Below are 13,541 nucleotides of genomic sequence, written 5' to 3'. Positions count from 1 at the left end.
CAAGGCAAGAGATAACCAGGGAGTGAATCAGGAGCTTTGTGGTTTCATTGGTTAGGAAGGGACGTAGTTTAGAGATGTTTCGGAGGTTGAGGTTGAGCTTTGGAAAGTGATTGGATGTGGGGCTGAAAGGAGAGTTCAGAGTCCAGGATAACACCTAGCACCCTGACATGGGGGGATGGGTGGATAGTTGTGCCATTACTCTTGACAGAGAAGTCAGGGGAAGAGGCGCGTTGGGGAGATAATATTATAAGTTCGGTTTTGGACAAGTTGAGTTTGAGGAAGTGTTGTGACATCCATATAGATATGTCTGTTAGTAAGTTGGTGATGAGTGAGGAGACCGATGGAGTGAGTTGAGGGGTGGAGAGAGAGATTTGTGTGTCGTCAGCGTAGAAATGATATTGAAAGCTGTGAGAGGCTATCAGCTGACCCAGGGAAGAGGTGTAGACTGAAAATAAAAGAGGTCCAAGAACAGAACCTTGGGGGACTCCGACAGAGAAGGGAAGAGGAGTGGAGGAAGTAGAATTGTAAGTGACACTGATGGTGCGTTGGGATAGGTAGGATGAGAGCCACTGAAGAGCTCAGTCACGGAGACCAAAGGAGTAAAGTTTTTTGAGGAGGAGGGGATGGTCAACCGTGTCAAAGGCAGCTGAAAGGTCCAGAAGTCGGAGTACAGAATCGTGTCCGTTGGTTTTTGCAGTTAGTAGGTAATTTGTGAGTTTTAAAAGAGCAGTTTCTGTTGAGTGTTGAGGGGGAAATCCAGATTGAAGGGGATCAAGAAGGTTGTTTTTAATGAGGTGGTCACTCATTTGGCGTTCAAGGAGTTTAGAGGAAAAAGGGAGCAAGGAGGTAGGGCGTAGGTTTTTAGGATTGGTAGGGTCCAAGGATGGCTTTTTAAGTATGGGGGTGACCAGTGCATGTTTTAGAGCATTGGAGAAAATGCCAGAGGTGAGGGAGAGATTGAAGATGTGGGTTGGAGAGTGTAGTATAGAGTCAGATGGCGACCGTAGTGTTTGAGAGGGAATAGGATCCTGGGGGCAGGTGGTTAGGTGGGCATTAGAAAGCAGTTTAGCAACTTGGTCTGTAGTAGCAGTTTTGAATAAGGGGAGTGTTGAGAGTACCTGTTGTAGTGGGGTCTTAACTGGGGGAGATACCTGTAGAGTGGAGATTTCATCACGGATTGTATCAATCTTGTTTTTGAAGTGATTAGCAATCTCCTGGGCAGTGAGTGGAGGCGGTGGGTGGAGGATAAAGTAGAGAGTTGAAGGTAGAGAAGAGTTTACGGGGACTGGACGAGAAGGTGTTAATAAGAGTTGTAAAATAGATCTGCTTTGCAGTGTGGAGGAAAGAGTAGTATTTTTGGAGGGCAGATTTATATTGGTTGAAGTCTTTGAGAGACTTGGTCTTGTGCCGCAGACGCTCAAGAGCGCGACTACGTTTTTGGAGAATTCTAGTGTCATCTGTTTGCCAGGGTTGTAGGGGTCGAAAGGTGTTGGAAGACAGAAAAAAAAGAAAAAAAAAGAAAGGAAAAACGGCGTGGGGGGTCCCCCTCAAAATCCATACCAGACCCTTGTCTAAGCATGTAGCGTGGCAGGTCAGGAAAAGGGGGGACTAGGTCACATGCCGTCAACATGTGTTTCGGGGGTCACCTTGTCCCCATGTTGATGTGGACAAGGGTCTCTTCCCCACAACCCTGGGCGGTGGTTGTAGGGGTTTGCCGGTGGGGGGCTTATTGGAATCTGGACCCTACCCCCCTATGTGACCCTGCCCACCCCCATGTGAATGAGTAGGGAGTACCCCCACCCATTAAAGTGTCATAAAGTAACAAAAACACAGAGACAGATTTTGACAATTCCTTTATCAAAAAATTAAAAATTAAAAACCAGTGCCCATCATCCAACGTCAATCAGGATGCTCCCACCGCACACGAAAAAGAAAAAAATCCCCCTGCCTGCAGATCCCCACAACCACAGCCCAGGGTTGTGGGGAAGAAATAATTTTCCCCATCAACATGGGGACAAGGTGCTTTAGGGAGGGAGGGGCCACACCCACCCCCCCATGTTGAGGGCATGTGGCCTGGTATTCTTCAGGAGGAAGAGGGCCACTCGCTCACCCCCCCTCCTTGGCCTGCCAGGCTGCTTGCTCAGACAAGGGTCTGGTAGGGATTTTGGGGGGAACGCTAAGCTATTTATTTATTTTTTTGTATTGGGTTTCCCTTCATGTCTGGTATGGATTGGGGGAATCTCCCGCCACTTTATTTTTTTTCAAATTATTATAATTTTTTTATTAACGACTTCCCGCCGAGCGTACGCAGATGTGCGTACTCGGCTTCTGGGGGGTATACCGGGATGATGCCCGCACCTGCAGGCATCATCCCAGGTACCGTTTTTTTCAGGGGGCGATTGGCTATCCAGCCATAACAACTGATGCGGCTAAAAGCCGCTCGGCTGTTATGCCGGAGGAGCGGGAGGGGACGTCCCCCCATCCCGCCGCCTCCCGCCGCTGTTACCGGTGCTCCAGCTCGATCGGGAGCACCGATTCCTGGTGCGATGCCTCCGGCCGCTGGGGAGGAACTGGAACGAAGCCGTAATCGGCTTCGTTCCAGTCTCCTCATAGTAAACACGGAAGCGACGTCATGACGTCACTTCCCGTTTACTCGGCTGCCAATGGCGTCGGTTTTAAAAAAATATCCGGTATTCAGAATCGCCGTTTTCGGCGATCTGAATACATTGAAGTGTAAAGGAGGGGTGGGGGTTCTTTTTGACCCCCGATCCCTCCATAAAGAGGACCTGTCACCACCTATTACTGTCACAAGGGATGTTTACAATAAAAGTGATCAATTTTTTTTTTCCTTTTTAAAAACAATTTAGTCATTTTAAAATAAATAAAAAAAGAAAAAAAAATTTTTTAAAGTGCCCGCCGTCCCCGCGAGCTCGCGAAGCAAAGAAAACGCATACACAAGTCACGCCCGCGTATGTAAACGGTGTTCAAATTACACATGTGAGGTATCGCCGCGATCATCAGAGTGAGAGCAATAATTCTAGCACTAGACCTCCTCTGTAACGCTAACCTGGTAACCGTAAAAATTTTTTAAAGTGTCGCCTATTGAGATTTTTTAGGTACCGTACTTTGTCATCAATCCACAAGTGCGTGCAATTATAAAGTGTGACATGTTTGGTATCTATTTACTCGGCGTAACATTATCTTTCACATTATGCAAAAAAAATGGGATAATTTTACTGTTTTGTTTTTTTTTAATTCATGAAAGTGTCCCTTTTTCCAAAAAGTTGCATTTAAAACACCACTGCGCAAATACCGTGTGACATAAAATATTGCAACACTCGCCGTTTTATTCTATAGAGTCTCTGTTAAAAAAATATATATAATGTTTGGGGGTCCCAAGTAATTTTCTAGCAAAAAATATGGATTTTAACTTGTAAACACCAAATGCCAAAAATAGGCTTAGTCATGAAAGGGTTAAGCTGTCAGCGGGGAAGCCCATTGACAGCTGCTGACTCATCAGTTGTTAAGGACGCCATGGCCGGCTTCCCGACTCTGCTCCTTAACATCCAGTTTTTAATGCACCCTAATTGGGCAAAGCTTTGCCCAATCACAGTGCAGAATGCACTGTGCAGGGCTCAGTGCATTGTATGGTGTTTGGTGGGGCAAACACCCGCCGAAGGTCCTTAAAATTTGGGTGTTCCCCAAATAGGATCGTAGTGATGTAATAACAGGTAGATGATTATTAAGTAGTTAGCGAATCGTTCTCCCAACACTACTGGCCAGCAACAAGAGTCTGGGCGACCAAGAGAAAGTCAGGGAGACTGAGGAAGCTTAGGAGGCCAGAGATTCCAGGGGGCTGCCAGAGGAATGGAATCTGGACCCTGGCCGGAGCTGGATCTGCAGGAAGCCCTACCTGCTCTCCGTCTGCTCCCGGAATCTACCGCCCGCATCACCACCCTCAGATCCTGGGTGGACCAGACTGTTGCCGCTAACTAAATACCATCCAATGTTCTTCAGCTACTCAATAAAGTAACTTTTGCATCAATATGTGGTTGTAGTCTCCCCTAGAGGACTGGGAAAAGATTGTTAAGAGGCTACATGGGGCCTGAACAGCAAGGTGCTGTCATCGAGGCTCAGCGAGTGGGAGACCAAAACAGAGCAGAGGTACTGTTGACCAGAGAGCCAGGTGGCGCTGCATTTTTCCCAGATAAAGTAAAACACACTGCCCCGGTGATGGTCTTGCAGATGTTGACTTGGGGGGTTTGAGGATCAAGCCTGAATGAAGTAACAGTGTGTTTCCTTCAATGGTAAGTTCTCTGAGGCTTCAGACTCCAAATTCATATTTCATCTTAGACAGTATCTCCTCCCAAGACTTCGAGGCTTCACTGGCAAGTTACTTTTTCACCAGAAAATTGTATATCAGTGACTTGTTTTGGACATAGAAACAGCATATATTTTTATAATGCACCTTTGAAGCATTCATTACAAAAGTCACAATTTATGAGAGTTACCAGGCTTCAATGATAAATATATTATATGATGTGCATTTTTTACTAGTATTTGTTTTTTATTTGTATTTTTTTTATAAATATCTAATTCCCTTATGGGCTGCATCAGTGTAATATATTTTCCTCTAAATGTTCTCACTCTGTTATAAGACTTCGCACTCCAATGCGTTGTACCCCCATAATACTTTCTACACTCCTTTCCTAAGCAGGAGTCTATAAGAGAAGTTATCCCCTTACAGACTCCATTAGTCCTCTCTCGGAAGGAAGGCATCTGATTTGTTGGTGAATTCTCTTGAGAGTTGAGGTGTCCATCTTAACTTGGGAGCCTTTTCATGGGAGAATTCTACGTCATTTGAGTGTTCTTCAAGTTGGTTGCAGGGGAGGAGAGGGAGAAGAACCCGCTGGAAAGAGATGATGCTGAGCAGGGATATTTGTTTAGCAGGAACATGGTGGAACTCGGCCCTTCCACCTCCAGAAGCCCTGTCCTCTCCAACCTGTTACTAAACACAGGTGGTAGAGGAAGTTTTATGCTCTACTCACTTCCTCTACCGGCTTCTGTGTGCTAGTGCCGGGCACCCAGCACAGGTGTCCTTCATCTGCTGGTGAGTGCCCGGGGGCCTTGACACATCAACGTCCAACATTTGTTTTTCATGTAGTTATTCGGGAAGTGGCTTCTGTCCCTGTCAGTGCTGGCTTAGCCCTTCCTTCTCTGGGCTGGCTGCTCAGCTGTCAGCAAACTGCCAGCTCTCATCTCTCTCCACAGTTACCAGCAGTTCCTGATCCTGCTCGTCTGACCTGCCTACTTAAAGCTGTCCAGCTCACTTCATCTCTGCCTTCGCCTTGGTCACATCACAAGAAACCATCTCCTGCGGTTCTGTTTAAAGACTGGCTAGCTGACATCCCTTCTGGCTCCTTACCCTGCTTGCTGTTCCTCCACTTGGATCCCTGACTTCTGGCCAGGCTGATTACCCGATCTGATTACTGAACTCTGGCCTGGCTGACTACTCGATCCGGTTACTGGACTCTGGCTATGCTTTGACTACGCTTACTCTATTTATATTTTTATTTTTTATTAATAGAAAGGTGTGATTTAATTGTACTTCTGTCTCGGTCTGGTTCATGGTTTCTGACAGTCCCCAACTGCCACCCGTCAGACACGTAGGACAGAGCTGAGAGAAGTACTCTGAAACTCCTCTTGGGCTCTGTGCTAAAGTTCTGATAGGTGGAGCTGGCCAGGTTGGGGGTGTTGTGAGAAGTGAATGATGGGAAGGGGGAGGGGGTTGTGAAGAGGTAAGAGCTGGGAGGGGGGGGGGGGGTTCTTAGGGCTGAGATGTAGACGGGGTGCAGAAGTAAAATGTAGAAGTGGGGAATAGACAAGCTGTGAATGGAACAGAAGAGAAGACTCACAAATTGTCACCACCTCAAGAAATAGATTTGAAACCTTTTACACATCTAATTCATATGATTTGTTTATTATGTTTTCTTGTTTATTTTGCGAATGTATGGATCCGAAGAAAACCCCACAGCCATATATTAATATAAAAGTTACTTTATTGAGTTATCAGAAGGACAATGGATGACATTTAGTTGGCGGCAACAGTCTGGTCCACCCAGGATGTGAGGGAGGTGACGCGGGCGTAGACTCCGGGGAAATATGGAGAGCAGGTGCCGAGTCCAAAAGACACAACACCGGCCAGGGTCCAGGCTCCGTTCCTCTGGCACACAAGGGGTCCACCAGAGTCACCCTGAAAAGGAACAAAAACAGAAATGATGGAGGAGTTCTCATTGTGATGAATGTATGTGCCGCCTCAACCTCTGCAACATCCCCAAAATACGCCCCTTTCTAACCACTGACACGGCAAAGCTCTTAATTCACTCCCTAGTCATCATTCACCTTGACTACCGCAACTCCCTTCTCATTGGCTTACCTTTAAATAGGCTATCCCCCCTTCAGTCCATCATGAATGCTGCTGCCAGACTCACCTTACCAACGGCTCCATGTCTGCTACCCCTGTATCGCCTTCCGCTCACCCAACAAATTAAATTCAAAATACGAACAACAACTTACAAAGCCATCCACAACTCAGCCTCCAGCTACACCACTAGCCTAGTCCCAAAATACCAACCTAATCATTCTCTTCATTCCTCCCAAGACCTCCTGCTCTCTAGCTCCCTTGTCCCCAACTCCCATACTCACCTCCAGGACTTTTCCAGAGCCTCTCCCAACCTATGGAACACCTTACCCCTAATCTGTCTGTCTATCTCCTACTCTGTTAGCTTTTAGAAGATCCCTGAAAACCCTCCTCTTTAGCGAAGCCTATCCAAGCCCCCACCCAACAACTGTATGTTTATTTTCTCCATCAGCTCATCGACCACAGTTATTAATTTTGTATCACTTGACCCTCCCTTTTAGATTGTAAGCTCTTACGAGCAGGGCTCTCTGATCCCTCCTTTATTGAATTGTATTGTAACTGTACTGTCTGCCCCCATGTTGTAAAACGCTGTGCAAACTGTTTGCGCTCGATAGATCCTGTATAATAATAATAATAATAATAATATAATAAATTAATGAATTTTAGGCTACATAAGCTGTTCTGCCTCACATGAAGTGACCCAACTTAGAGATGTTTGGATCCAAAATCTATAGTTCTGTTTAAAAAGTTGGCAAAAAAAAGCAAATACTGGTCAAAAGAATCTGACAATGATCATACCATGCAAGAGGAGGCACCGGAGGCACCAGCGCAGATCATGGGGGCTTGAATTTTGCTTCCAAAGTATCTCTGGCACTGACTGTTGGTCAGGAGAGGAAGAGACATCTGCTGGAGTTTATCTGGAGAGGCCAACGCTGAGATAGAAAGGGAGAAGATGGATTAACATAAAAGACAGACAGCTACTAATGTATATAAGCTCTAGATATCTTTATGTACAGCCCTCTGCGGAAGACCACATTTGTTTGCCCAAGAGTTAATCAGTTAAATCTTAAAATTTTAGAAGAACATCTAATTCTCTTACTGGCGGCATCGGTGTATCCCCATCCGGTGGTGACGCATCTTTCTCCTCCATTGAAGACGTCGGAGGAAGCAGCGAGGCACACGGGGGACACGCGGTCATTGAGGGTGGCCGGACTGGAAAGCTTGATCAGGGCGATGTCATTGACATCAGTCTGGGCGTTGTACTGCGGGTGACTGAAGAACTGAGAAAAGTTATAATAAGGATTAATGTTTTTATTGATCTTAAATCAGAATCTACTACTGAGCTTGTAATAAATGTCCCTCTGTATCTTCTCAGTTTGTAGTTTATTCTGCTTGCTTTTCGTATTTTATTCTCCTATTAACATTATACTGGGAGTTGCCTCCACCTTATCTCATATCTCATATCTCATATGTCTCCACCTTATCTCATATCTCATATGTCTCATATGTCTCCACCTTAAACCGCCATCATATGTCATTTTAAGTTGAGGGAAGCTGAAAAAGTCCCCGGTCTAAAAAAGTGATGGAAGTGCCAAAACTCCATGTCACTTGTAAGTCGGAGGAATCTCAAAGAGCTGACAATTTACAGTAAGCAGTTACTTTGGCCACACCACTGCTTTAAACCAAATAAAAAAGCACACAGGGATAGGCAACCTCAGCACTCCAGCTTTGGTGAAACTTTAAATCCCATCAAGCATTGCGGTACTCTGACTCCCAGAGGCCGAGGCATGATGGGATTTGTAGTTTTACCACAACTAGAGATCTAGAGTTTCCTACTCCTGGGTTAGATGATGATGGACATCCTCCAGCCAGGAAAAAGGGACGGGCTCTATCCCACTAATGCTGCAGCATCTAACGCACATTTGGAGAAACTCACAGTGCTCGGTGAAATTTAGAGTAACCAATTTCAGTAAAAACTGAAGAGAAGGCCGGCTTTAATGGTTTTCGGGACTCAGGAGCAAACAACGCCCCATTTATAAGGCCACTTTTTGTCTTGGAGCACACACCTTGTGTCTAGATGATCCCTCTTTTGGCAAATCGGAGGACCCCAGTACATGCAGAAATTCTGTTTTCCCTACTTGGGTCTTTTTAATTAAATGTAACTTATATATTTATTTGTTGATTATTTTCTAAAAATGGTCATTTAAAAAAAATTCTCCCACGTTAGATTTGTCGATATTGCAAGTCCCATGATCATGCAGGAACACAGCCTTTAAATGTAATAAGAAATAAGTCTGCCCACCCAAAAATATATCACTATAATCTCTAGATAGGAAGAAAGCTTAGAAGATACGTTGATGACCTTCTCACATCTAAAACACATCTCCTTTACTAATAAGAGCTTACTCTGCCGATGGACTTGACTTGTATGGGCTCAGCATTGGACGAATGGTCGAATTCACCCAGGACCACACGGTGGGAAGATCTGGATGGAAGAGAAACATGGCAGGTCATTGGTAAATAGTTGGGTGGCGTGACTATGGTTTTCAGACTCAACCTTATTCTCTCCATAGATGGGGAACATTTTACGCGTCCGGCAGTAAAAGGTCATTTCTACACAGTACTTTAGAAAAGGGTCCAAAACTATACAGTCCATGCTATCTACATCACTATACTTTGTACAACCCCTACCTTCTACATTTTGAAAACAAGAGAGATAACAGTCAGTTGTGAATTGAATATATGGCTCTATATTGTATCTTATCTATAAACCAGAGGCAGTGGATGGACAGTTGGATAAATGACTCTATATTTAGGATGTATCTGGTCTACAAACCAGAGGCAGTGGATGGACAGTTGGATAAATGGTTCTATATTTAGGATGTATCTGGTCTACAAACCAGAGGCTCTGGATGGACAGTTGGATAAATGGCTCTATATTTAGGATGTATCTGGTCTACAAACCAGAGGCTCTGGATGGACAGTTGGATAAATGGTTCTATATTTAGGATGTATCCGGTCTATATACCAGAGGCTCTGGATAGACAGTTGGATAAATGACTCTATATTTAGGATGTATCTGGTCTACAAACCAGAGGCAGTGGATGGACAGTTGGATAAATGGTTCTATATTTAGGATGTATCTGGTCTATAAACCAGAGGCTCTGGATGGACAGTTAGATAAATGGCTCTATATTTAGGATGTATCTGGTCTACAAACCAGAGGCTCTGGATGGACTGTTGGATAAATGGTTCTATATTTAGGATGTATTCGGTCTATATACCAGAGGCTCTGAATAGACAGTTGGATAATTGGCTCTTTATTTGCGAGGCATGTGATCTATAAACGAGAGCTCTTGGCCAGCAGATGACCAGTGAATGCTGACCTTGTAGTAGCATATTATCATTGAAGACTTACCTGACTGGGCAGTGGGCAGCGGTGACAACCCAGAGATTGTTGATGAGGGAGCCACCACAGTAGTGGAATCCAGTGCTGTTCTGTAGAAGAAGAGTCATGAGGTCATTGCTTTACATACAGACCACTTCACCCACCCCATGAATATGCCCCCCCCCCCCCATTGAAAACTGAACAATGTGATAGTTACAGAGGCGGGCAACCAAAGATTAGTGTCCTAGTAATTGTCTAGGTAGTCAGACATGCTTCTAACACTGGAAGAAACCAAAAAGAGCACCTTCAGCCCTCCTATTGCTATTATTCATCTATACCAGCAAAAGTGTAGACTTCTTTTTTTGGTACATAGGTCCATTTTAGAGAGGTTTTGCTCTTGGGAATAGAAGGGGGGAGCTTCACAGCATAACCTCCCCCTCTGATGTTTGGCTGGCATCTGCCTTCCCCCCCACCTGCTAATCGGCTGTTAGAACCTTTCTAAATACAATGTTCTACTCCATAATGTTTTTTTTGGGTGGGCCACGTCTTTATGACTTATTCTTCCCCTTTTGCTTCTCGAAGATGGTTGTGCCTTACCCCCCCCCCCCCCCCCCCCTCCCTGGCTTCTCTCACTTTCATTTTCTAAGAGGCCTGTGTTCTGTCAAATCTTTCAATTTTGATTTGACAAGTTGAAGGTTCAGTCAGTGGAAATCCTAGATCTGTGGGGCGGGGGGGGGGGGGGGGGGGGGTTGGAGCACTTGTTTGTACAGAATGGATAGATATTCTATGGTGACTGTTCTCTAGAAACGCAACTAAACCCAGAAACGTTACGATTTAAAATAAAAATGCGTTAAGAAATTATCGGTACCTGAAGAGACACCTGCCATGGCCAAGAACCAGAGACGGCGTTTTCACCGTTCACAACCCTGGCGTAGCCGGAGATGAAGGGCCTGATGGCGGGAACACCGCAACCTGAGAAAATACACGTTCTTATTATAACTGCCAGTGATACATTGTTACACATTACCATATAATACAACACAACGTCTGTATGGTCATTAAGTCTCTTTTTATTGTCTTTGCACTTTTTCTACATACGGTCTTTAACAAGGCAGATTTTTTATAAATTTTTTTATTTGTACTTGTTTTTATCTATTCAAAAAAAAGTAACAAAATTATCAGGGCTAGGTGATAAGATTAAGATTAAGATAAGATTAAGATAAGATTAAGACTAAGATTGCCAAAAGTCGTCCATGTAATCAGATCAATGTACTCTGTTTTACATACGCTCTATGAATGTGTCCAGAAAATGTCATATGTACGTGTAAAAATCGGATATAAATTAGATATATCACAATGTGCCACAAACATGTATGTGGACTCACCATAGGCTCCGCTGAGCAGGACCAGGCAGGACAGGACCCACAGTGTTGTCATTTTCTGATATTCTTGGATATGAGGACGATTGTAAGGTCTGTTCAGCTTATATACGCTCAGTCAGCCAATCAGGGGACAGCTCCAGGCTTGTTATTAGGACAATTTTAGTCCTCCTTATCAGGGAAACCTTTAGCAATTGCGGATATTCCACCGACGTGGGCTGGAGGAAAAGATATGAAGAAACAGGTGTTACAGGAGAACGTCACCTACCAAGACTCTCGCTGAGGGATGGAATCTATAATTAGTCCATGTATCGCAGGACGTCATTCACTCCATATTACCTAAAGAGCAAATTGTTTTTATGATGAGGAACATCTCCAAAAATCAATGGATATTTTGTTCCCAAAATGTAAAGTTTTCACCACTAAAAACACACATATGTTGGGTTCTAAGATCTCACCAATGCTCCCCCACGAGGACCCCATATCAGTTAGGTCAAAATCTGTCATAGACCATGGGATTCTCTCTCCTCCGCTTTGGCTCAGCAAATGTTGGGGATCCCACCTTTCTAGAAGAAGCTTCAAGACACAATAGAAGAAAGGGACATAAGATTACAAGCCAGCATTTGTTGAATAGAACTCTAATGCCGCGTACACACGACCGGACTTTTTCCGTCGGAATGAACTCTGACGGACTTTGACGGAGTTCCGACGGACTTGCCTACACACGATCAGACAAAAGTCCTAGCGTTTAAAGTGATGACGTATGACGGGACTAGAAAAAGGAAGTTCAGTAGCCAGTAGCCAATAGCTGCCCTTATGTCGTTGTTGGTCCGTCGGACCGGCATACAGACGAGCGGTTTTCTCGATAGGAACTGGTAAGGTTTGAACTGGAAAGGTTTGAAACACGTTCTATTTCTAAAGCCCGTCAGATTTTTCGGCAGAAAAGGTCCGATGAAGCCCACACACGATAGAATTGTCCGACGGATTCGTCCCGTCTGAACTTTGCTGTCGAAAAGTCCGGTCGTGTGTACACGGCATTAGATTCAATGTGGAGATGGCACCTATTTTTTGAGCTTTGGTCTGAATAAGTTGGTAACTACGGTATGCAAAAACATGCTTCCACACACAGAATAATGCATGAGCTGCAGCACACTGCTTTGCTTTGGCAATGGATCCTTCATTGACAACCAGCTAAATGCACACTTATGGGAGGTGTTTAAATATATATTGTAATGTATAAAATGAAAATATAAAATGAATACACTCTTTATTATTTTTCAAGTTCACACAAACAAAACAGTTTTCGTCAACAAAACTAAACACAAACAGTTCATAATTCTAAAAGTTTTTGAAAAGCAACACTATGGCTCACCACCAGTATACCAGTCCTACACCAGGGTTTGGGGTTCCCATTTTTTTCAGCTTGCAGGAAAAGCCTCAGGAGCTTAACAAACAATGACTTGATGACAAGACAGTCCATACATCCTCACTGCTGTGAACTTCTCCACTCCACCTCACAGACAGGTGCTGACCCCTTCATGCTCCTTTTCAGGCCTCTTCTGATGGCAGGTTAACCCTTTTGGGTCTAAGTTCCTGTCATCGGGCTTTGGAAACTCTTTCTTACCCAGAAGTATCTCTGAGCCTCCAAATTCCAGGTCCTAAATAAGGACTTTCCCATTCTGAGGGCACTGTAAGCTAGTCCTTGCCTCTTCAACTGGACTTCCTCAGAACCCCTCACCCACCATGGGTGAGAACCCCTTAGTACTCCAAAATGTATCTCCCATTCAGGACCAACCCCATGCATCCTGAACAATATATATTATCCTACATAAAAAAAGAACAAATTGAACAATAGCATATGAATGCCAGTAGTGGTCAGTGGTGATTGCCCTCTACATGCTGGTGGCGAGCGGAAATTATCTCCTACATGTTCATAGCCAGTGGAGATTGCGGCTACGTGTTGGTGACCAGTGGAGATTGCCCCCTACATATTTGTGGTCAGTGTCCCCTACATACTGCTGGTCATTAGAGATTGCCCCTTACATGTCAATGGTCAGTGATAGATTGACCCTACATATTGGTGGCCAGTGGAGTTTGCCCCCTACATGTTGGTGGTCAGTGGAGATTGCTACCTACATATTGGTGGCCCAATAACATTTGAAGTTAGTAGTCAGTGGCTCCATTTATTAGTGGTCAGTAAAAGCTTCACACTGCTGTCTCCCATCTCCATAATCTCTGCTGAGAGGTGAAACACCAGGACTATGCAGGCACTGTCATGCTGGAGATCGCCCTGTAAGTACTTCTGCCATACAACAGAATATGTCTCTGGAACAATCAGAATGAGAGACTCGCT

At 44.6% G+C, this 13,541-nt stretch overlaps 1 protein-coding gene across 2 annotated transcripts in view; it reads right to left on the bottom strand.

The window, feature by feature from the left end:
- The window catches only part of LOC143975791 (chymotrypsin A-like), a 36,177-nt gene extending 24,847 nt beyond the window's left edge, over nt 1-11,330 (bottom strand). Inside the window, exons 1-7 of one of the 2 annotated variants that reach the window (XM_077478322.1) lie at nt 11,195-11,330; nt 10,678-10,781; nt 9,840-9,919; nt 8,828-8,906; nt 7,521-7,701; nt 7,220-7,353; nt 6,042-6,253 (exon numbers count right to left, since the gene is read on the bottom strand). In XM_077478322.1, coding sequence (XP_077334448.1) covers nt 6,092-6,253; nt 7,220-7,353; nt 7,521-7,701; nt 8,828-8,906; nt 9,840-9,919; nt 10,678-10,781; nt 11,195-11,246 — 792 coding nt within the window. In that variant the 5' untranslated portion in view covers nt 11,247-11,330 and the 3' untranslated portion in view covers nt 6,042-6,091. Of the gene's footprint in view, nt 1-6,041; nt 6,254-7,219; nt 7,354-7,520; nt 7,702-8,827; nt 8,907-9,839; nt 9,920-10,677; nt 10,782-11,194 lie in introns of those variants that run through there. The other variant, XM_077478323.1, reaches the window with a different exon arrangement.
- Between the last annotated feature and the right edge of the window lie 2,211 nt (nt 11,331-13,541).

This window comes from Lithobates pipiens, unplaced genomic scaffold, assembly GCF_037356315.1.
Source record: "Lithobates pipiens isolate NorthernLeopardFrog02 unplaced genomic scaffold, aLitPip1_a1.2 Scaffold_13, whole genome shotgun sequence".
Classification (NCBI taxonomy): domain Eukaryota; kingdom Metazoa; phylum Chordata; class Amphibia; order Anura; family Ranidae; genus Lithobates; species Lithobates pipiens.
The sequence above is the reverse complement of the archived record's forward strand: the minus strand, read 5'-3'. Positions and strand labels throughout refer to the sequence as shown.